General features: G+C 38.9%; 1 protein-coding gene across 3 annotated transcripts in view; it reads left to right on the top strand.

Annotated features, from left to right (window-relative positions):
- The window catches only part of TRPC4AP (transient receptor potential cation channel subfamily C member 4 associated protein), an 83,514-nt gene that overhangs the window by 33,701 nt on the left and 27,543 nt on the right, over positions 1-22,270 (top strand). For all 3 annotated transcript variants that reach the window (XM_072631339.1, XM_072631340.1, XM_072631341.1), the window contains one exon: positions 17,858-18,046. In XM_072631339.1, coding sequence (XP_072487440.1) covers positions 17,858-18,046 — 189 coding nt within the window. The remainder of the gene's footprint in view (positions 1-17,857; positions 18,047-22,270) is intronic.

Genomic DNA, 22,270 nt, shown 5'->3' with positions numbered 1-22,270 from the left:
GGCATTTTAATTTTCCCAGAGTTTGGCGGTTCTTGTTCCAACAAGCTGTACTAGTAGGTACGCTGTGCTAAAACTACATTTGTTGATTTTTTTACCTTAAAATAATTAAAACTTTTAAAAGGTGATTTGGATTTTTTTCCCCTATCAGTTTTCCTTTCATATCCCATAACTGGGAGCTTTGTAAGATTATCATTTAAAAAGTATATAGCAGAGATATGGAAAAGAAATCACCTACTATGTTCAAGAGACTGTTAGGTGCTTGTCATACTAACACTTGTCATACTAATACATGACTGAAATAATATTTCCTCCTGAAGGAGTTTACATTCTCTTGGGGGTATAAAACATGTAGACAGTAAATTGAAGGAGGGAGAGATCAAGGAGGTAGCCCCCAAGAGCTGGCTAAGGTTTGAAGCAAGTAAGGGTTTTGAGGAGGGAGTATATTCTAGACTTGTGGAGAAGTGGGAGAAGTCAGACAGGTACAGTTTGTGTAAATAGATGGAGGCAGGAAATGGAATGTTCTGGAAATAGTAACCTCACTTAGCTAAATTATAGATGCAGAGTGCCTGAGAGTGGATAAGGAGAAATAGATCTGGAAAGGTAACTTGGATCCAGACTCTGGATTGCCTTAAATCCTGGGCCAAGGAACTCAGATCTTATTCTAGAGGCACTGGAGCCACTTTTTTTGAGAGGGATACTAAAATGTTTTGATCTGTGCCTTAATAGAGTGGTTTAGAGATCTTTCAGAAAACTATTAAAATGGAAATAGGAGGCTGTTATGGTTTGGGTGAGAAGTGATGAATTGCTCTAAGAGTAGAGAGAAGGGAATAAATGCAAAAGATGTTGTGGAAATAGAATCCACAGGACTTGTTAACTGGACGTTCAAATATGAGGGTGAGGAATAACAGAGTTTAATATAATACAGATGTTTCAACCTTAAGATTGGGAAAATGTGGTTGTTCTCAAAAAAATAGGCATGTTTGGAAGAGGAGCAGGATTGAGGAGGAAGGTGACAAATTCCATTTTGGCCATGTTGAATTTGAGGTGCTGCTCAGACATCCATATAGGAATGTCCAGCAAATAGTTGAAAATATAGAACTAGAGTTCAGGAGACGTGTATATGCACACACATTTATGTATACTTGGACCCATGTATGTATATATGTATACACACATGTATATATTTACATGCATATGTGTATTTATTATACACACACATTTTTAAGTCATGTGCATTCAATTATCAACCCATGGCAACTATCGAAATCACCAAAGAGGAGAGGATCTATAGACAGGAGAGATTAAGACAAAACAGTGGGAATAAACAAGAAGGCATGTATAAACACAGGAAAGGTGAAGACTAACTTTAGGATTGTATTTGTTAGAAAAGAGTTCTATACTGATAATTCTCAAATCTACGTTTCCTGCCTGCAACTCTCTGCTTACCTCCAGTCTCGTATCTCTAACTGCTTTTCAGACACCTCTAGATGTCCAACAGACAGCTTAAGCTCAGTATTCCAAAACAAAACTCAGTATCTTTCTTCCTAAATTTTCCCCACCTCCGACTTTTCCTGTTACTGTAGAGGGTATCACCATCCTTCCAGTTCGTCAGGCTCGAAAATTACTATTCATCCTGGAATCTCACCCTCCACATCCAAGCTGTTGCCCAGGCTGGGCAATTTCACCTTTGTTAACCTCTCTAGTATAAGCCCCCTTCTCTCCTCTGAGACTGTCACCACTCTGGTGCAGGCTGTCATCACTTCACAGCAGATTATTGTTCAGTAGCCTTCTGGTGAGTCTGCCTGTCTCAAGTCTCTCCTCACTCTAATCAATTCTCCATTTAGCCACTAAAGTGATTTTCCTGAAGTGCAAGTCTCACCATGTCACCCTTCCACTCAGTAAATCTCACTAATGCCTCTGGAATAAAATATAAAATACTTTGGCATTCAAAATCCTTTATAACTTAGCCCCCTCTTTCCTTTTCAGTCTTCTTACACCGTCTTCCCTGCCACATAATCTTTAATCCAATGATATTGATCTCCTAGCTCTTCCAAAACAAGACACTCCATCTTGTTTCTGAGCATTTACTTTGACTGTCCCCGTGCCTGGAACACTCTCCGTCCTCTACTTTATTTCTGGACTTCCCTTGCTTACTGACCTCCTTTAAGTCCCAACTAAAATCCCTTGTTTTACTAGAAGGCTTCCCCAATTCTCTCTTAATTCTAGCCTTCCCTGTGTTATTTTCTTCCTGTTTATATTGTATATAGCTTGTTTAGGGCAGCTAGGTGTCAATGTGGATAGTCAGGGAAACTCATTTTTCTGAGTTCAATTCTGGCCTCAGACACTTACTAGCAGCGTGACCCTGGGCAAGTCATTTAACCCTGTTTACCTACATTTCTTCATCTGTAAAATGAGCTAGAGAAAGAAATGACAAAGCACTCCAGTATCTTTGCCAAGAAAATCTCAAATGGGGTCATGAAGAGTCGGACATGACTGAAAAGTGACTTCACAACAACATAGCTTGCTTTGTATATATTTGTTTGTATATTATCACCCCTGTTGGATTGTTTCTTGAGGACAGAGACTGTCTTTTGCCTCTTTTTGTATCCCCAGTTCTTAGCACAGTGCCTGGCACATAATAGGAACTTAATAAATGTTTATTGATTGATTTGATTCTGCTTGGAGGTGTTGAGTTGTTAGGAAAAACAAAAAAAGGGATTGTTTGGGGGGAGAAAGGACATTTTGATCAGAGATGCAAATTTCAGAGTGGAGATTGAACAGTTTTGAGTAGTGTAAGGTTTCACCCAGAGTATGACCTGGACAGGGCATGTGGGTTGAGGATGTTGATGAATGGGGAGTCTAGAGTGTTTGAGGGAACATAATATGAATTTTTTTAATGTATCATTTATTTTAAACATTCTTTTTTACTTTTAAATTTTGAGTTCCTAATCCATCCAGCTACTTCTCTACTCATTGAGAAAGCAAGCAATATGACATCAATTTTACATGTGAAATCATACAAAGCATACTTCCATGTTAGCCATGTCACACAAAACAAGCAAGAAAAATAAAATGAAAAAATTATAGTTCAGTTTGCACTCAGAGTTTATCAGTTTTCTTTCTGGGGGTAGATAGCATTTTTTCATCATGTATCCTTCGGAATTGCCTTGGATCATCATATTGATCAGAGGAGCTAGTCTTTCACAGACATCATGTGAATATTGAAGTCTCTGAGAATGAGATTGGGAAGGACCAGGAAGGTTGAGCCAGGTACTGAATTCCTTTCCAAAGAAAAGGAGTGGCCTGAGAACCAGTAGCAACAACAAGGTGAGATAAATGGAGGGAGAGAACCTCAAAGAAAGATAAATTTCATTATTGTTTTTGCTTCTGCAGTGTTTATTGGTTTATTGTTGGTTGGTTAGTAGCTTAGTGGCTTGCTTTGTTAACTCAATTTAGGTTTTTGATAAAGGATTTTTTGTTCTCCTGGGCCAAGTTTTAGCATTTTTTTTTTTAAATTTAACTTTTAACATTCATTTTCACAAAATTTTGGGTTCCAAATTTTCTCCCCTTTTGCCCCCTCCCCCCACCCCAAAACACCGAGCATTCTAACTGCCCCTATCACCAATCTGCTCTCTCTTCTATCATCCCTCTCTGCCCTTGTCTCCATCTTCTCTTTTGCCCTGTAGGCCAGATAACTTTCTATACCCCTTTACCTGTATTCCTTATTTCCTAGTAGCAAGAACAGTACTCGACAGTTGTTCCTAAAACTTTGAGTTCCAACTTCTCTTCCTCCCTCCCTCCCCACCCCTTCCCTTTGGAAGGCAAGCAATTCAATATAGGCCATATCTGTGTAGTTTTGCAAATGACTTCCATAATAGTCGTGTTGTATAAGACTAACTATATTTCCCTCCATCCTATCCTGTCCCCCATTACTTCTATTCTCTCTTTTGATCCTGCCCCATTACTTCTATTCTCTCTTTTGATCCTGTCCCTCCCCATGAGTGTTGACCTCAAATTGCTCTCTCCTCCCCATCCCCTCCCTTCCATCATCCCCCCCACCCTGCTTATCCCCTTATCCCCCACTTTCCTGTATTGTAAGATAGGTTTTCATACCAAAATGAGTGTGCATTTTATTCCTTCCTTTAGTGGAATGTGATGAGAGTAAACTTCATGTTTTTCTCTTATCTCCCCTCTTTTTCCCTCCACTAAGAAGTCTTTTGCTTGCCTCTTTTATGAGAGATAATTTGCCCCATTCCATTTCTCCCTTTCTCCTCCCAACATATTTCTCTCTCACTGCTTGATTTCATTTTTTTAAGATATGATCCCATCCTCTTCAATTCACTCTGTGCACTCTGTCTCTTTGTGTGTGTGCGTGTATGTGTGTAATCCCACCCAGTACCCATATACTGAAAAGTTTCAAGAGTTACAAATATTGTCTTTCCATGTAGGAATGTAAACAGTTCAACTTTAGTAAGTCCCTTATGACTTTTCTTTGCTGTTTACCTTTTCATGCTTCTCTTCATTCTTGTGTTTGAAAGTCACATTTTCTTTTCAGCTCTGATCTTTTCATCAAGAATGCTTGAAAGTCCTTGATTTCATTCAAAGATCATTTTTTCCCCTGAAGTATTATACTCAGTTTTGCTGGGTAGGTGATTCTTGGTTTTAGTCCTAGTTCCTTTGACTTCTGGAATATCCTATTCCATGCCCTTTGATCCCTTAATGTAGAAGCTGCTAGATCTTGTGTTATCCTGGTTGTATTTCCACAATACTTGAATTGTTTCTTTCTAGCTGCTTGCAATATTTTCTCCTTGACCTGGGAACTCTGGAATTTGGCCACAGTGTTTCTAGGAGTTTCTCTTTTTGGATCTCTTCCAGGTAGTGATCTGTGGATTCCTTGAATACTTATTTTGCCCTCTGGTTCTAAAATCTCAGGGCAGTTTTCCTTGATAATTTCATGAAAGATGATTTCTAGGCTCTTTTTCTGATCATGGCTTTCAGGTAGTCCCATAATTTTTAAATTGTCTCTCCTGGATCTGTTTTCCAGGTCAGTTGTTTTTCCAATGAGATATTTCACATTATCTTCCATTTTTTCATTCTTTTGGTTTTGTTTTGTGATTTCTTGGTTTCTCATAAAGTCATTAGCCTCCATCTGTTCCATTCTAATTTTGAAAGAACTGTTTTCTTCATTGAGCTTTTGAACCTCCTTTTCCATTTGGCTAATTCTGCTTTTGAAAGCATTCTTCTCCTCATTGGCTTTTTGAACCTCTTTTGCCAATTGAGTTAGCCTATTTTTCAAGGTGTTATTTTCTTCAGCATTTTTTTGGGTCTCCTTTAGCAGGGTGTTTATCTGCTTTTCATGCTTTACTTGTATGTCTCTCATTTCTCTTCCCAGTTTTTCCTCCACCTCTCTAACTTGATTTTCAAAGTCCTTTTTGAGCTCTTCCATGGCCTGAGCCCATTGGGTGGGCTGGGATACAGAAACCTTGACTTCTGTGTCTTTCCCTGATGGTAAGTATTGTTCTTCCTCATCAGAAAGGAAGGGAGGAAATACCTGTTCACCAAGAAAGTAACCTTCTATAGTCTTATTTTTTTTCCCTTTTCTGGGCATTTTCCCAGCCAGTGACTTGACTTCTGAATATTCTCTTCACACCCACTTAGCCTCCAGATCCTACCAGCTGGGCTTGGGGTCTGAGATTCAAATGCTGCTTCCCAGCCTCAGGGCTTTCGGCAGGGGTAGGGCTGCTATTCAGTGTGAGATTAAGTTCAGGTGCTCAGGTGGGGGCAGGGCTCAGTTCCCTCAGGGGGTTTATGCAGATACCTTCAACAATGGATCCAGGCTCATGCCTGCTTGGGGAGCCCCTGTCTGCTCCTGCCTCCGCTGCTGCCTCCCGAGGGGGCCTGAGTTATGGGGGCACCCCACTCCCCTCTCAGCAAGCCGAGAAGACCCTCTCACCAACCTTTGGGGCCCATGGGTGGAGGGACCTGCGCGGCCGCTGGAGATTCTGTCCCTGAAGCCTGCTTGGATCGGCTCTGGGCTGCCAAGGCAGAGCTGGGCTCGGATCCGAGTCCTGGGCGCTACAGACCTTTTGCGAGAGGTTTTCAGGGCTCTCTGGAACAGAAATCTCCTCTGCTTCGTTGTTCTGTGGCTTCTGCTGCTCCAGAAGTTGTTGGGAGTTCTTTTTTAACAGATATTTTATGGGCTGTGGGTTCGGAGCTAGCGTATGTGTGTCTGTCTACTCCGCCATCTTGGCTCCGCCCCCCAAGTTTTAGCATTATAATTACTCAGGATTTGGTTTCAGTTTTTTGTTTTTTCTGTTTACATTGCTGTCTGCAATTGTATATATTGCTTTCCTTTTTTGTTCATTCTCCATCAGTTTATATGCAGTTTTCCATGTTTCTCTGAATTCTTCACATTCATCTTTTTTTAAAAATTTATTTTTAGTTTTCAACATTCATTTCCACTAGATTTTGAGTCCCAAATTTTCTCCCCATCTCTCCCCACCCTAAGACACCATTTATTCTGATTACCCCTTCTCCCAATCTGCCCTTCCTTTTATCACACCCCTCCCTTCCCTTATCCCCATCTTCTCTCTTTTCTTGTAGGGCAAGATAAATTTCTGTACCCCATTACCTGTATTTCTTATTTCCCAGTTGCATGCAAAAACAGTTCTCAATATTTGTTCCTAAAACCTTGAGTTCCACCTTCTCTCACTTCTTCCCTTCTCACTCATCCCCACTGAGAAGGCAAGCAATTCAGTATAGGTTATACATGTATAGTTATGCAAAAGACTTCCATAATAATCATGTTGTGAAAGACTAACTATATTTTCCTCTATTCTGTCCTGCCCCCCATTTATTCTGTTTTGTCTTTTGACCTTGTCCCTCCCCAAAAGTGTTTACTTCTAATTACTCCCTCATCCCATTTCTCCTCCCTTCTATCATCCCCCCCACACCCCACTTATCCCCTTCTCCTACTTTCCTGTAGCGTAAGATAGATTTTCATACCAAATTGAGTGTGCATGTTATTTCCTCCTTAAGCCAAATGTGATCAGAGTAAGCTTCACTTTTTCCTTCTCACCTCCCCCTTTTCCCCTCCATTGAAAAACTTTTTCTTGCCTCTTTTATGAGAGATAATTTGCCTCATTCCATTTCTCCCTTTTTCCTCCCAATATATTCTTCTCTCACCCCATTAATTTTATTTTTTTAGATCTCATCCCTTCCTGTTCAACTCACCCTGTGCCCTCTGTCTATATGTATATAATCCCTCCAACTACCCAAATACTAAGAAAAGTCTCAAGAGATACAAATATTCTCTTTCCATGTAAGAATGTAAAGAGTTCAACTTTAGTAAGTCCCTTATGATTTCTCTTTCCTGTTTACCTTTTCATGCTTTTCTTGATTCTTGTGTTTGAAAGTCAGATTTTCTATTCAACTCTGCTCTTTTCATCAAGAATGCTTGAAAGTCCTCTGTTTCATTGAATGACTATTTTTTCCCCCCGAAGCATTATACTCAGTTTTGCTGGGTAGGTGATTTTTGGTTTTAATCCTAGTTCCTTTGACTTCTGGAATATCATATTCCAAGCCCTATGATCTCTTAATGTAGAAGCTGCTAGATCTTGTGTTATCCTGATTGTATTTCCACAATACCCAAATTGTTTCTTTCTAACTGCTTGCAACATTTTCTCTTTGACCTGGGAACTCTGGAATTTGCCTACAATATTCCTAGGAGTTTTTCTTTTTGGCTTTCTTTCAGGAAGTGATCAGTGGATTCTTTCAGTATTTACCTTCTGGTTCTAGAATATCACTTTTCATGATTTCCTTGCATTGCTCTCATTTCTCTTCCCAGTTTTTCCTCGACCTCTCTTACTTGATTTTCAAAATCCTTTTTGAGCTCTTCCATGGCCTGAGACCATTGCATTTTTTTTTTGGAGGTTTTGGATGTAGAAGTCATGATTTTTATGTCTTCCTCTGCTGGTATGCTTTGTTCTTCCTCATCTGTAAGGATGGAAAAAAATACCTTTTTGCCAACAAAGCAACCTTCTATAGTCTTATTTTTTTCCCCTTTTGGGGCATTTTCCCAGCCATTTACTTGACTTTTGAGTCCTTTGTTAAGTGGAGGGTATACTCTAGGGAACTGTAAGTTCTCAGTTCCTCTTGTTAGTGACTTAGGACTATCTTTCATATCATTGTTAATAATATGCAATTCATATTATTGTTATTATTTTGAGAGGTATATTGTAATTCAGTGGAAGTTAAAACCAGAGGACCTTGACTCAAGTTGTTTCCTTGTCAGTACTCTGTGACCTTGATAAGTCACTTTACTTGTTTGGGCCTTAGTTTCCTCATCTGTAAAATGAGGGGAATGGACATGACACTGAGATCCTTTCCAGCTTTAAATCTATAATACTATGTATTCACATTTTTTGAGCACATACGCAACGGGTGAATGTAAGGTTAATGGTGGGTGGGGGGAAGAGTTATAGATCTTCCCCACCCATTAATAGGCCTCAGACATCTTTTGTTAATTTTTAATGAGGCACAAGTCGTGAGGATTAGGCCCTCCATCCCTGAAAAGAGTATATATACTCAGAGGTGAGGTTTTGCTTTGGGACTTATTTTTTGAAAGAAGGTTGGTGTGCCAGATGAGACTGTGGGTAGCTGCTGAGAAGCTCCCTGGCTTTGAAAGCCCAGATGTTGGTGCTTCTCTCTCTGGTAATGATGTATGTATTGTCTATAGTCAGACAGTTGGAAGCCCTGTCTGTTGATCTTTCTCTTGGTAATTTCTGCTTGTAATTTCTATTTATATTTTCTCTGAAGTTCAGGGTGCTGACTTTTTCTCCTGAACTAAGTGAATGATATATGTGCTTGATTAAAATAGATTGTTGACTCCTCAAAAGTTGCTTTCCTTTTAGAAAAGCAAATCTAAGAACCTGTACAGCAGGCCGTCCTGTGTATGCTGGGGTCCTTGCTGTTAGAGCCAGTAGCTCTTTGTTTTATATATTTGTGTTAATTCTTTCAACATCTTGCATATCAGATCTTTATATTTGATGAAAAGGTTTTTTTTCATACTCAACAGTTTCCCTTATTGTAGCTTCATTGATTCTGTTCATGCAAAGACTTTTTAATTCTTATAGTTCAAATAATCTCTTTTCTCTTTTTTTGACTGCTCCCATCCCATGTTTGTTTGAGAATTCTTCCCGAAGCATGGGAAAATACAGCTGTCACATCTATGGATAAAAGAAGAGTTTATGACCAAATAAGATATAGAGAGGATCATGAGAAGTAAAATGGATAATTTTGATTACATTAAATAAAGGGTTTGCATAAACAAAACTGATACAACCAAAATTAGAAGGAAAATAGGAAACTGGGGGAAAAGTTTACAGCATGTTTCTCTGAAAAAGGACTCATTTCTCAACATATAGGAAACAGTCAAATTTATAAAAATATGAGCCATTTCCCAATTAATTCTCTAAGGATATGAATAGGCCATTTTCAGAAGAAGAAAGCAAAGCTATCCTTGAAAAGTGCTCCAAATTACTATTGATTATAGAAATGCAAATGAAAAAAACTCTGAGATATCATCATCTCATGCCTATCAGATTGGCTAACATGACTGAAAAGGAAAATGATAAATGTTGGAGGGCATATGGGATGCTAACTTATTGTTGGTGGAGTTGTGAACTGTTCAGCCATTCTGGAGGACAATTTGGAATTACACCCAAAAGGCTACAAGATTGTGCATACCCTTTGACCCAGCAATACCACTACTGGATCTCTATTCCAAAGAGATCAAAGAAAAAGGAAAAGGACCTATAGGTACAACAGTATTTATAATAACCAGCTCTTTTTGTGGTGGCAAAGAATTGGAAGTTGAGAGGGTGCTTATCATTTGGAGAATTTTTGAACAAGTTGTGGTACATCATTGTAATGGAATAGTATTGAGCTATAAGAAGTGACATAGGGGATGGTTTCAGAAAAACCTGGGAAGGCATGTATGGACTGAGGTGACGTGAAGTGAGAAGAAGCAGAAGATCATCATGCACAGTAACAGCAACATTGTCAGAATGGTCATCTGTGAAAGTCTTAGCCTGTCTGATCGAGACAATGGTCCAGGGCAATTCCAAAGGACCTGTAAAAAACCCTGTCCCCTCCAGAGAGAGAACTGATGGATTGAGTGCAGATTGAAACATAATTTTTTTTTTTTACTTTATTTTTCGTGTGTGTGTGTCTGTGTCTGTGTCTCTGTGTGTCTGTGTTTTGCAACATGGCTAATATAGAATGTTTTGCATGATTTAGGGTTAGGGTTAGATATAGATATATCTACATAGATAAATATAGATAGGGTATAATAGGTCTATTGATTACCTTCTTAATGGGTGGGGAGGGTTAAGAGAATTTGAAACTCACAATTTTAAAAAATGAATGCTAAAATTTTTTATAGGCAACTAGCAAATGGTTAATGAAATAAATAAAAAAGAATTTTTCACTAACCATAATCAGGAAAGATACCTTTCATATTTAAGACAAGTATCTTTTTGAAACTTGTGGTATATGGGATGCTGTTCTAAGCCTCTTTTTCTTCAATTACTTTCCAGTTTTCTTATCTGTTTTTGTCAAATAGGGAGATTCCCCAAGGAGATAATATTCTCAGATTTATTGAAAACTGGAATATTGAACTGACTTGTTTCTGATTTTTTCTTATCTAGTCTGTCCTACTGGTCTACTTTTCTATTTTTTTAGTTGATAAAGAATTTTGACAATTATTGATTTAAAATGTAAGTTGAAGTCTGAGAATGATATTTTTTGTTCTCTTTTCATTCCTATTTTTTTCATTATTTCCCCTAAGATTCTAATCCTTTTGTCCTTCTAAATGAATTTTGCTGTTTTGAGAAACTCTATAAAGTATTCACTTTGTAGCTTTGTACAGCACTGAATCTTTAAATTAGATGTCATTTTCATTACACTGATATGGCCAGTCACTAGCAATGAATATATTCCTCTAATTTTTTCTTCATTTCTTTAAAGGAGTGTTTTATAATTGTATTTAGGGTAGTTGAGTGTTGCAAGCATAACAGGAGCAGAATTTGTTTTAAGTTTTAATATCACAAATTAGTTTAATTTACCCAGTACATTTGATGGCTACAAAGGGAAGGTCTGGAAGTAGCTATGAATAGCAAAAAGTCTTATGACTCTTTTCCCTGTCTTAATCTGTCAGGGACCATAAGAGAATCAACAGCCTGCACTGGAGAGCAGTGGCCAGGAATGAAATGTCTTCAGGTGAACCAGATTTCTGTGAGTCTAAGAATATGGAGAATGAGAGGAAGAGATCCAGGTTGAAGGGGAGTTTGTTAATGATAAAGTAGGGATTTCTGAGGATATAGTGAAAGGGATAAGGAAGAAGGATAAAGACTTGAGGTGAGAAAAAGCGCTTTATTCCAGGGTAGATTGCAGCCTTGAACCACAGGGATTAAGGGAGCAAGAGGTAGGAATTCACTAGCTATATTACAGGGAAGGAAAGCAGCTGTTTGGAGTATTCAGTTCACAGATTCAGAACTCAAAGGGATCTCCAAGGCCATCTTGTCCACCTGAAAAAGAATTACCATTACTATGTTACCAACAATTATTTATCTCCACTCAGATACTTTCTTTTAAAGACAACCTACTACCTCCCAAATAGCAAGTTTCACTTTTGGACATGTTTAATACCTCATTTGAGCCAATTTTTATAGAGCCAAAATCTACTTCATTTCAACTTCTACCCAGTGCTTCTACTTCAGCCCTTTGGCACCAAGCAGAACAAATTCGTCTTCCACATTATACCTCTCTTCAAATACTTGAAAAGAGTTATCATTTCTTCCTTTAGTACTCCAGATTAAATATCCCCAGTTTCTTTAGTAGATATTCATATGACATCATCTCTAGCCCCTTTACCATGCTAATCACCTTCCTCTAGACACACTCTTAACTTGTTGTTGTTCAGCTCTTTATGACCCCATGGACTGTCCATGGGCTTTTCTTGGCAAAGATACTGCAGTTGTTCACCATTTTCTTCTCTACTGGATTAAAGCAAACAGAAATTAAGTGACTTACCCAGGGTCACACAGCTAGTAAATGTCTAAGGCTGGATTTGAACTCAGATCTTCCTGACTCTGTGCCCAGTGCTCCATCTACTGAGTCACCTAGCTGCCTCCTAGCTTGCCTATTCTTAGCTTACTGGGGTCCTTAAACATCAATGTCCAGAATCAAACACTATTGTTCATGTGGTCTGACCAAGATACATTCACATTGGTGGAAATCTATATGGATTTATTGAATTATTGAAGAAAGTAGAATTTAGAGTTGGAAGGGGCCCTTAGAATCATTTTACAGATGACAGTAATAATAGCATTGAACATCTATATAGTGCATTAATGTTTTGCAAAGTGTTTTACATCTCATTATCATCACATAGCTACAAATGTAGTGGCAATATTTGAACCCTTATCTTCTGTTTCTAAGTGTAATACTCAATACCACCCTGCCTCCCAAATTTATCGGGGATGAAACCTCACAGGTATATTTAGACAGTTACTTGGCAGTAGAAGATGGAGGAGATTTGATATGGAAACAGTTCATAGGCAAAAGATCTGGAGATACTAGTTTACCAAATGTGGGTACTAACATTGTGGTGTAGCAGCTACACAATTTCAGGTTACTAATAGACATACGGTATCAGAACACTATTTGAAGAAAACTGTCTTTTTTGCCTTATTAGAGGCAGCTAGATGACTCACTGGATAGAGGACTGGGCTCTGGAGTGCAGAAGACCTGAGTTCGAATCTGGATTCTTAGACATTTAGTAGCTGATTTAGTAGCTGATTAAGCAAATCACTTAGCTTCTGTTTGCCTCATCCACTGGAGAAGGAAATGGCAAACTACTCCAGTATCTTTGCCAAGAACATCCCATGTGGGGTCACAAAGAGTCGGACACAACTGAATAATTGAACAGCAGTAGCAATGATTATACTTCTCTTTAGTTTTTTCCCATCATCAAATATGGTTCTCATTTCTAGTCCCTACATTTTAAGATGAATATTAACGGTTAGTCGGTAAGCACTTATTAAATACCTACTATGTGCTAGGCACTGTGCTAAGTGCTGGAAATAAAACGATAAAAAACAGCCTTTGTTCTCACGGATCTCAAAGTCCAGTGGGAAGGCAACATGAAAACAGCTATGTACAGACAATCTACATACAGGATAAATTAGAGATAGTCAGTAGATTGAAGGCATTAGCATTAAGAGGAATCAGGAAAGGCTCCTTATAGAAGGTGGATTTTAACTGGATCTTGAAGAAAGCCAGAGAAGCCTGAAGGCAAAGATATGGAGGAAGAGCATTTTGTCCTGGGAGACAGCCAGTAAGAATGCCCGAAGTCTGGAGATGGTGAGTCTTCTCTGAGGAAGAACAAGGAGGTCAGTGTCACTTGATCACAGACTACGTAGGGGCATAGAGATTGGGAGGTGGGGAGTAAGGTGTAAGAAGATTGGAAAGGTAGGAGGGAGCCAGGTTGGAAAGGGCTTTCAGTGCCAAGTGGGATTTTATATTTGATCCTGGAGGTGATAGGGAACCATTGGGAGTTTATTGGATAGGGGAGTAATGTAGTTGGATATGCACTTTAGATTCATTTGACAGCTGAGTGAAAGATAGACTGGAATGAGGAGAGATTTGAGACAGGGAGAACAACCAAAGGGCTCCTGCAGTAGTCCAGGCATGATGTGATAAGGGTCTGTACCAGGATGGTGACAGTGATAAAAGGGAAAAGGGGACATACATGAGAGATGTCAGGAAGGTCACATGGATAGGATATGGCAACATATTGATTGCAGAGGGTAAGAGAGAATGAAAAATCAAGGATGACACCTAGGTGTCATGACACCTGGGTGACGGGGAGGATAGTGGTGCTTTTGAAAGGAAGTAGTGAAATTTGGATGGGGGGCAAGTTTAGGAGGAGAGATAATGAGTTCAGTTTTAGACATTTTGAGTTTAAGATATATGTAGGGCATCCAGTTCGAGATATTTGATAGTCAATTGGTGATGTGCATCTGGGGGTTAGGAGAGAGGCAGGATAAATATAGATCTGAGAAAAATCAGGATAGCGATGATCATTGAAACCATGGGAATTGATGTGATCACCAAGTGAAATAATAAATACACAGAAAAGAACCCAGGATAGAGCCCTGGGGGACACTCACTTTCGTGGGCATGACCTGGACAAAGATCCAGCAAAGGAGACTGATAAAGAGCAGTCAGACAGATGGAAAGAGAACCAGGACAGAACCATGTGTCAGAAACTTAGAGGGTGATTGACAGAGGCTGCAAAGAGATCAAGAAGGATGAGGATTGAAAAAGGACCTTAGATTTGGCAGTTAAGAGATCACTCATAGCTTTGGAGAGGGCAGTTTGAGTTCATTGATGAGGTTAGAAGCCAGACTGTAGAGAGTTGAAAAGAGCAAGAGAAAAGGAAATGGAGACACCTATTTTAGATGATTTTCTTAAGAAGGTTAGTCACAAAATAGTCACAAAAAGAGATATAGGACAGTAGCTAGTGGGTATGAAAGGGTCAAGTGAGTGTTTTTTTGTTATTGATTGTCTTTTGAGTTTGGGGGAGACCAAGGGTGTACCTGTTTGTAGACTGTAGGAAAGTTGCCAGTAGACAAGGAGAAACTGAAGAATAAGTGAAAGAGTAGGGATAATGGAGGGGCAGTCTCCTAGAGAAGATGGGATGAAGTGAGATCACTTGCGCATGTAGTGTTTTGACTTGGAATACAATGATCTAACACAATTCTGAAGGACTTATGATGAAAAATGCTATCCATGTTTAGAAAAGAACTGATGGAGTCTAAATGCAAACCGAAGCATACTTTTCAAAACTTTAAAATTTTTCTTGTATTTTGTTCTGTTTAACAGCATGACTAATACGGAAATAAGTTTTGCATGACTGCATATGTACAACCTGTCAAATGACTTATCTTCTCAATGATGGGGGAGGGGAAGGAGAAAATTTTTTTAAAGGTTAAAAATTGTTTTTACATGTAGTTGGGAAAAAATATTCAAAACTGCAAAAAAAAAAAGTTTAGAAGGTTTACCTTAGTAAGAAAAAAGCCCACTTGTTCATATGAGTCTGAAATAAAGGAGGAGATAATGGTAGAAGGCATCTAGGTAATGAGATGAGGTGGAGGGGAAAAGAAGGGAGAGAGAGAGAGAGAGCCCTTGATAGATAGCCTCAATTTTTTCAATGAAATATAAAGCAGAATTCTCAGACAAGAGCATGGTGGGGTGGGGGAACCATGGGAGGTTTAAGGAACAATGAAACGATGGAAGAGCCACTGTGGCATATGAGATAATAAGTTAATTAGGGAAGTGTAAAAGGATTGTCTTGCTATAGTGTGGGCCCAGTTGAATTTATGTAGCATACATTTGTAGTGGACCCAGTCAGAATGGTATCAGGATTTTTCTCTAGCCTTGTTCAGCAGCACATGTGTGTAGGAGCAAAGGCAGCAGATGGTGGGAGTGATCCAAGGTTAAGGTTTGGTAGCAGCAAAATGATAAGGGGGCAGGGGATTCAAGAGGACAGTGTAGGGTTTAACTGCTTCACTGAAGGGCCATGATAGAGAAGAGAGAACAGTATAGAAAGTACAGGAGTGATGGCCTGAGCAAGAAATGAGGAATTAAGGAATAGGAGGACCTGGTAAGGATGAAGAACAGAATTTAGGGTTTCAAGGCAGAGAAAGAGATGGAATGACAATAGATTGTAATCAAATAAAGGTATTTCAGAGTGCATGACCATGGAAGGGATTTGTTTATGAGTGATGACAAGAACAAAGGTGTCAAACTAGGATGTACCCTAAGGAGGGTGACTAGGTCTTGAGGGAGTCTAGAAACAATAATAATGAGGACTGGTTGAAGACACTGCAGATGTTTTAATTTGGAGAAAGGAAGTCTATAGGAAACATGATTGCTTTCAGAGATTTGAAGGGTTGTCATGTGAAAATGAGAGTAGACATTCCATTATTTCTCCAGAAGGCTGAAATAGTTCTAATAAGAAACAGATTTTGACTCAACATAAGAGAACTTTTAAAAATCTGTAATATAGTCCAGCAATGGACTAGGCTTCCTCTTGAGCTACTAAATTACATGTCATTCGAAGTGTTGAGCAAGAATCTAGCTGACCCGTCAACAGAAAGGAAATAAACAAAAAACCACCAACTTAATTGGGGGTTCTTCTAGTTAGCTGGGTTCTGATTATAATCAAGGTTTTAGGATGGGTTGTGTATTAAAGTATATTTCTTATCCCTCTAAACTATATATCTACCCTTGTAGAAGATTGATTCTATGGATATAGCTAAAATATGTTGCCTAAGAGATGGTATCCAGTGTTGATGGGTGTACTCACATTCAAAGCTGTCCCATGTTTACAGTTCAACACTCAGCCTCCCCTGTTAACTGTTTTCTTTTGCTTTGTGTAGATTTCTTATGATAGATCAGGCCCAGCTTAGATATTCAGTCACCTTTGCTCTGGCTGTGTTGATGGGTAGAAACTTGTATGATTTCTTATTTCCTCTGTCATTGGGCACTGTGCTGTGATAGTCCTGCAGTGGAACTGGGAATAGGCCTTTAAACTCCTGTTTGCAGACTGAGCCATAAGTGAATCTGATAATCATTCATCAAATCTATTTAGTATTCGATCCCTATATTCCAGTTGGTCCATTCCCTTTAAGAGGAAAAAGAATATAATAAATGCTTACTCAACAGAAGAGTACATGGCTTTCGTGCCCCAGCCAGTTACCAAAAGAAAACCATAGGGAGGCATATGTTTTCAGATGGTAACCTGTCCATCAGGAACTGGGCTTCCTCCTGACTGACTCCTTGGTTTCATGATTGCTATCTGCTATCTTGGTTCTTCCATTCTTGTCCATAGACACCTTGCATGCCCCACTCATCTCATTTTTATACAGCTTGTATCTTGGCATCTGTTTCCATCTCTTTCCTGGTTTTCTCATTCAAGCCTACTTTCTCAAGCCAGTGGTAGCTGGGTGTTTATCTTAGGCTGAATGAACTGAATCAGTGAACTGGACCAGATGACCTTTAAGGTTCTTGGAACTGTCACACTATAGAACTCAAAGTGTGCCTACCTAGTACCGTGCTGGGTGTTTTGGGAGATAGAGAGGTGTTTTAGAAATATTCCCTGCCTTTATATGCAAAATCCAACCTAGATGGGGAATCCAGACTAATGCAACTGAAAATTTAAGTGACAGTATAAGACATTTGACAAATGCCAGTTAAATGATGTGGATTGTAAATAAGTGTAGGAGATCAGAGTGCAAGTTAATATCCATAACAAACGGGTGGCTTTCACAAAGTGTACATTTGTGCCATTTTGTTTCTCAAGTTTACACCTTTTGTACAAGTACCAAATGATTGAGATCTCTGACAGCTATTGTTAGAAATGAGTTCAAAAGGAATATGACTGGATATAGGCAGAGAAGAACTGGTGATTTTCATTTAGATGATAAACTTGAACAATGTTCCTAATTAGACTATTATTAATAAATCTGGCAATCTCTCATTCAACGAAGTGAGTAAATCACATTGAAAAGCTAGATACCATATCACTTTTGCTACATAAATTGACTCAGAACTTTGGTATAAAGTAACAATTCTGGCTTAGTAAATTTGATCTCTTTCCAAATAAAAGTCATTTCCTGTCAAGCTGGTAGAAGTACTTGCTTGTTTAAAGACTTTGGGGGTGGTAATCCTCCTCTGTGTATCCAGTTTTCTTAATTGTAAAGATTTATCGCTTTCTTTTCTTTTGCAGCAACTCTCCTGAATATCCCAGGTTTTATTGAGCGCCTCTGCAAGCTAGCAACAAGAAAAGTGTCTGAAAGCACAGGCACCTCCAGTTTCTTGCAGGAGTTAGAGGAATGGTACACATGGTTGGATAATGCCCTAGTGTTGGATGCACTGATGCGTGTAGCTAATGAAGACACTGAGCACAGCAGCCCAGGTACTCCAATTGAAACCTATGAAACCATTGATTGGGGGCCATGAAGTCAGGGTTTTGGGTTTTTTTTGTTTCTTTCTCTCTCCACCCTGTTCACATCCCACTTTTATCAAATCTTTGAGCCTTCCTCCTAAAAGTAACCTTCTGGTTTAACTAGTTGATCTCCATTACAGAGAAAGAGGAAGCAGTTTAGAGAGAAACGTAGTTTTCTTGGACTAGTTTTTACATGGAAATTGTTTTCTTCCAAATTTCACATACTATAACCTTGTATACTAGGATAATAGAAATAGGGACTAGGCAGTGATCTCATGTTAGGCAATTTTCAGATGAGGAAGCTCTCTTCCCGTGCAGATCAGCATCTTCTCTATAATTTATAGTCTTCGAGAATTTCCAGAACACTGAAGTATTAAGTGCCTTGCTCTGGATCACACAACCAGTAAATGTCCAAGGTGGAACTTGAACAACCATGACTTCCTGGCTGTGCTTTCAGGTCTGTTATGGTATGATAAGATAAAGAAATTCCTTTTTGGTGCACATGTTTCCATCCAGCCTTTGTGAATCAAGGGGCAAGGGAGAGTAATGATTTTTAGGAACCATCATACATATCTATTTGTTATATATCTGTTTACTTTTTGGTTTTTATCAGAAAATCCTGTAATAACATTTTACCATTGTGAGTTCAGCCACTACTTTCCCCAACTACCACCTCTTTCAACTCTAACCTCATTCTGTATATCCTGATGTAGAAGTTGATGCATCAGAAGTTTTTCCCCTCTCCAAATTGGACCAGTTTTATATGTCTCAGATATCCAGTGTGTCCTCAAAGCCCTGCAGTCGCCTGTGTGATAATACTGAAGTAGATTTCATCTCTTTGTTATGGCCATTAGAGTAGTTGCTCAGCTTTGAAGGAGGTCTTATTCAATTCCTTCTCCATTGTGTGGTAGATATTCTTCCCCTTTCCCTCCTCCAAACTACGAAGGGAGAGAGCTGTAATGGGGCCGGGGAAGAGAGAGAACCAGAATCATGACTAGATTATCCAGATAACATTGGTATAGGAGCTTTGTAATCTGCCTGTTGCCTCAGCATCAATAATAGGAGTTTCAGTAGCTTTGGGGAAGCTTCTTGGGGGTGGAAGAAAAAAGTAGCATTCTCAAAGTGTTTCCCTCCCCATTTTAGTGGCAGCTCACGGAGGCCAAGGGGGTGACATACTGGTCTTTAATTGAACAGTACTGGCAGCACCCCACCTTCTGGGACTGCATGCTAACAGTAAGCACAATAATTTATAGTCAGCTTCTACTCCAGGAAAGTAAAGTGAATGTTCCATAGCTCCATTAGAAACTGGGGTTGACTCTTAATCTTCCTTTGTTTCTTTCTTGAACCAGCACTAAATGAGACTAGACTTCTGAAATTAAGCATGTCCTTACAAAATACAAGTCATTAGTCTAATTTGAGGGTGCAGTAGTTTGAGCCTAAATCATCAGTAGTTCTTTAAAACTCATGGTATTAGTAAATCTCTCCAGAGGAATATAGCACAGATGACACACAGGGACTGTTGATTTCCAAAAAAGTGAGTCATGGTCAGATCATCAACTACAGATGAAAACAAGTCCCCACCCTAGAAGGGATGTCTAAACTAAGAACAACAACATTACTGGTACAATCTTAGCTGTTCATGTTTGAAGTCTAGACCATTGCTTTCAAAGGAATATCTTTACTATTTTTAGGTGAGAGAAACTTTTTCTCTTTAGAAATGTCTACTTGGCCAGATGCCTTGTGGAGGTTCAGTAAAACTCAAGAACACTTACACAACTTGCTGTCACAGGGAGCTTTATTCAGGTGAATGATCTCCAGCAGTGCCAGCTGCCAGCTCAAAGTTGAAGTGCTATAAGTGGCCAGTTCTGTGGGGTCTTGAGATTCAGGTGTTTAGAAAGTATTTCACTGGATTTTCCAGGAAGTTTCAGTCTTCTTCTTCTTCTCCTTTTCAAGATACAGGAGAAACTAGCTCATAGAGTGTCAGAGAAAAAAAGGGAGTTTTAATCATCTAGCTCATTCCCTTCATTTTATAGTTGGAGAAACTGAGAGAGACCCAAAGAAGAGAAAGGAGTTGCCCAGTTTCATCATCCATTAATAGGCTGCTATATATGCTATATACCAAGCAGTGTTCTAGGTGATGAGGATACAGACAAAAGTGAAGCAGTCCTTACTCTTAAGGAGCTAATGTTCTATCAGGGGAGATAATCTGCACGTATAAAAGATTATGCAAAATCAATACAAAATGTTTTGGGGAGACAGGGCACTAAGATGCTAAGAAAGTGAAGAAAGGTTTTATGTTAAATGTTTATCTTAGTCTTGAAGGAAATGGTTTTTAAAGTTTGGAGGTAGGTTGGAAGGGAATTTATTCCAAACACAAAGGACGATCAGCACAAGGGTGTGGAAATGGGAGATAAAGTGCCAAGTGTGAGAAACAGCGAGATGGATGTTTTGGATGGTTCATGGAGTAAGGGAGATGGTGTAATAGATAATAAATCTGAAAGGGTAGGTTTGTGACTGGGTTATAAAACTTGGGTTTGAATGCCAAGCAGAACAGTTTGTATTTTATTCTAGAGGCAATGTTAAGTCACTAGAGTTTAATCAGTGGGGAGAAACATGGTCAGATTTGAACTTAAAGAACTTAAAGAAAATCACTTTGGCATTTATGTGGAGAACGTTAAAGGAAGAAACTTGAGCCAGGAAGAACAATTAGGAGGCTGTTGCAATAGTCCAGGCAAAAGGTGATGAGGGGATGTACTAGAGTGTTGACCCTGTAAATACAAAGGGGGAATGTGACACATGTTGTAGAGATTAAAATGAAAAGATTTGGCAACTGATTAGATATGTTGAGTGAAGACTCAAGGATAACAAGGTTGCAAATGTGGTGGCTTTTACAGAATAGGGAAATGTGAAAGAGGGCTGAGTTTTGGGGTAAAGATGATAAGTTCTATTTTGAACTTATTGAATCTGAAGTGCTTATGGGGCATCTAGTTCAAAATATCCAGTAAGTGGTTTGTGATGTGAGGCTAGATGGAGCTTAGGAAAGAGTCTAGGACTGGGTATATAGATCTGGGAGTTATCTGTATAGAGATGATGATTAAATCTATCGGAACTAATGAGGTCATCAAGTAAAAGTTTAGAGAGAAAAAAAAGCCTAGTTCACTAGATCTTGGGAAATGCCCACAGTTAGGTAGTGATATGGGAGATGAATTAGCTAAGGAGATTGGGAAGGAGCAGTCAGAAGGATAGGAGAATCAAGAGAAGGCAGTTACAAAAACCTAGGAGGATAATGTAGCTAATAACATCAAATGCTACAGAGGTCAAAAAGGATGTGTTTTGAGAAAAACCATTAGCTTTGGTAATTGAGATCATTGGCAATTTTAGAGAGAGCATTTTTTGTTAAATGATAACATTTGAAGCGAACTTGAAAAAGATTAAGAAGTAGGAATAGAGGAAATAGAGGCAAAAAGGATAGATAACTTTTTATAGAAGTTGGGCAATGAAAAGGAGGAAGGATACAACTTGAGAGGAAGATAGAGTCTAATGAGGGTTTCTTAAAGATGACTAGATATGGACATGTTTATAAATGGAAGGGAAGGAACCAGTAGATAGACATTGAAGATTAAATAGAGGGAAGTTGAGTAAGAGGTCATGCTGCTGGAGAAGGTTGAGGGGAGAATAGGGTCATAAGTATATGTTGAGGGATAGGCCTGGGTGAGGAGAAGGGCTATCTCTTTATCAGGCTAAAACGACAAAAGTAGGAAAAGACAATAATGTTAAGTGGAAGCTTGTAGAAAATGGCTTCTGTTTTCTCAGTAAAGTAAAAGATGAGTTTCTTGGTTGATAGGTTGGGAGGAGGAGTAGTTTGGGAGACTACTTGAGAGAAGAGAAGGTTTAGAACAGCCTCTGAAGGAAATGGGATAGAGAAAATCAGTGGAGGAGAGAGGGGTAAAGGTTATTGCATTAGACCAGTTGAGATTAGGGTAACATAGTTGAGACTTCATTATTGGTTTGAATTTCACAGGTAGATTTATGGATTTAGATTGAAAGGAACCTTGGAAACCATAGGCTCCAACCTCTTCATTCTACTGATTAGGAAACTGAGGCCTAGAAAGGTAAAATGGCTTGTCCAGATTACATAAACAGTTAACAGCAGAGCTAGTATTTATTTATTTTTAAAGTTTTATTGATGTAGTT

This window comes from Notamacropus eugenii, chromosome 1 (genome assembly GCF_028372415.1).
Source record: "Notamacropus eugenii isolate mMacEug1 chromosome 1, mMacEug1.pri_v2, whole genome shotgun sequence".
NCBI classification, from domain to species: Eukaryota; Metazoa; Chordata; class Mammalia; order Diprotodontia; family Macropodidae; genus Notamacropus; species Notamacropus eugenii.
The sequence above is the reverse complement of the archived record's forward strand: the minus strand, read 5'-3'. Positions and strand labels throughout refer to the sequence as shown.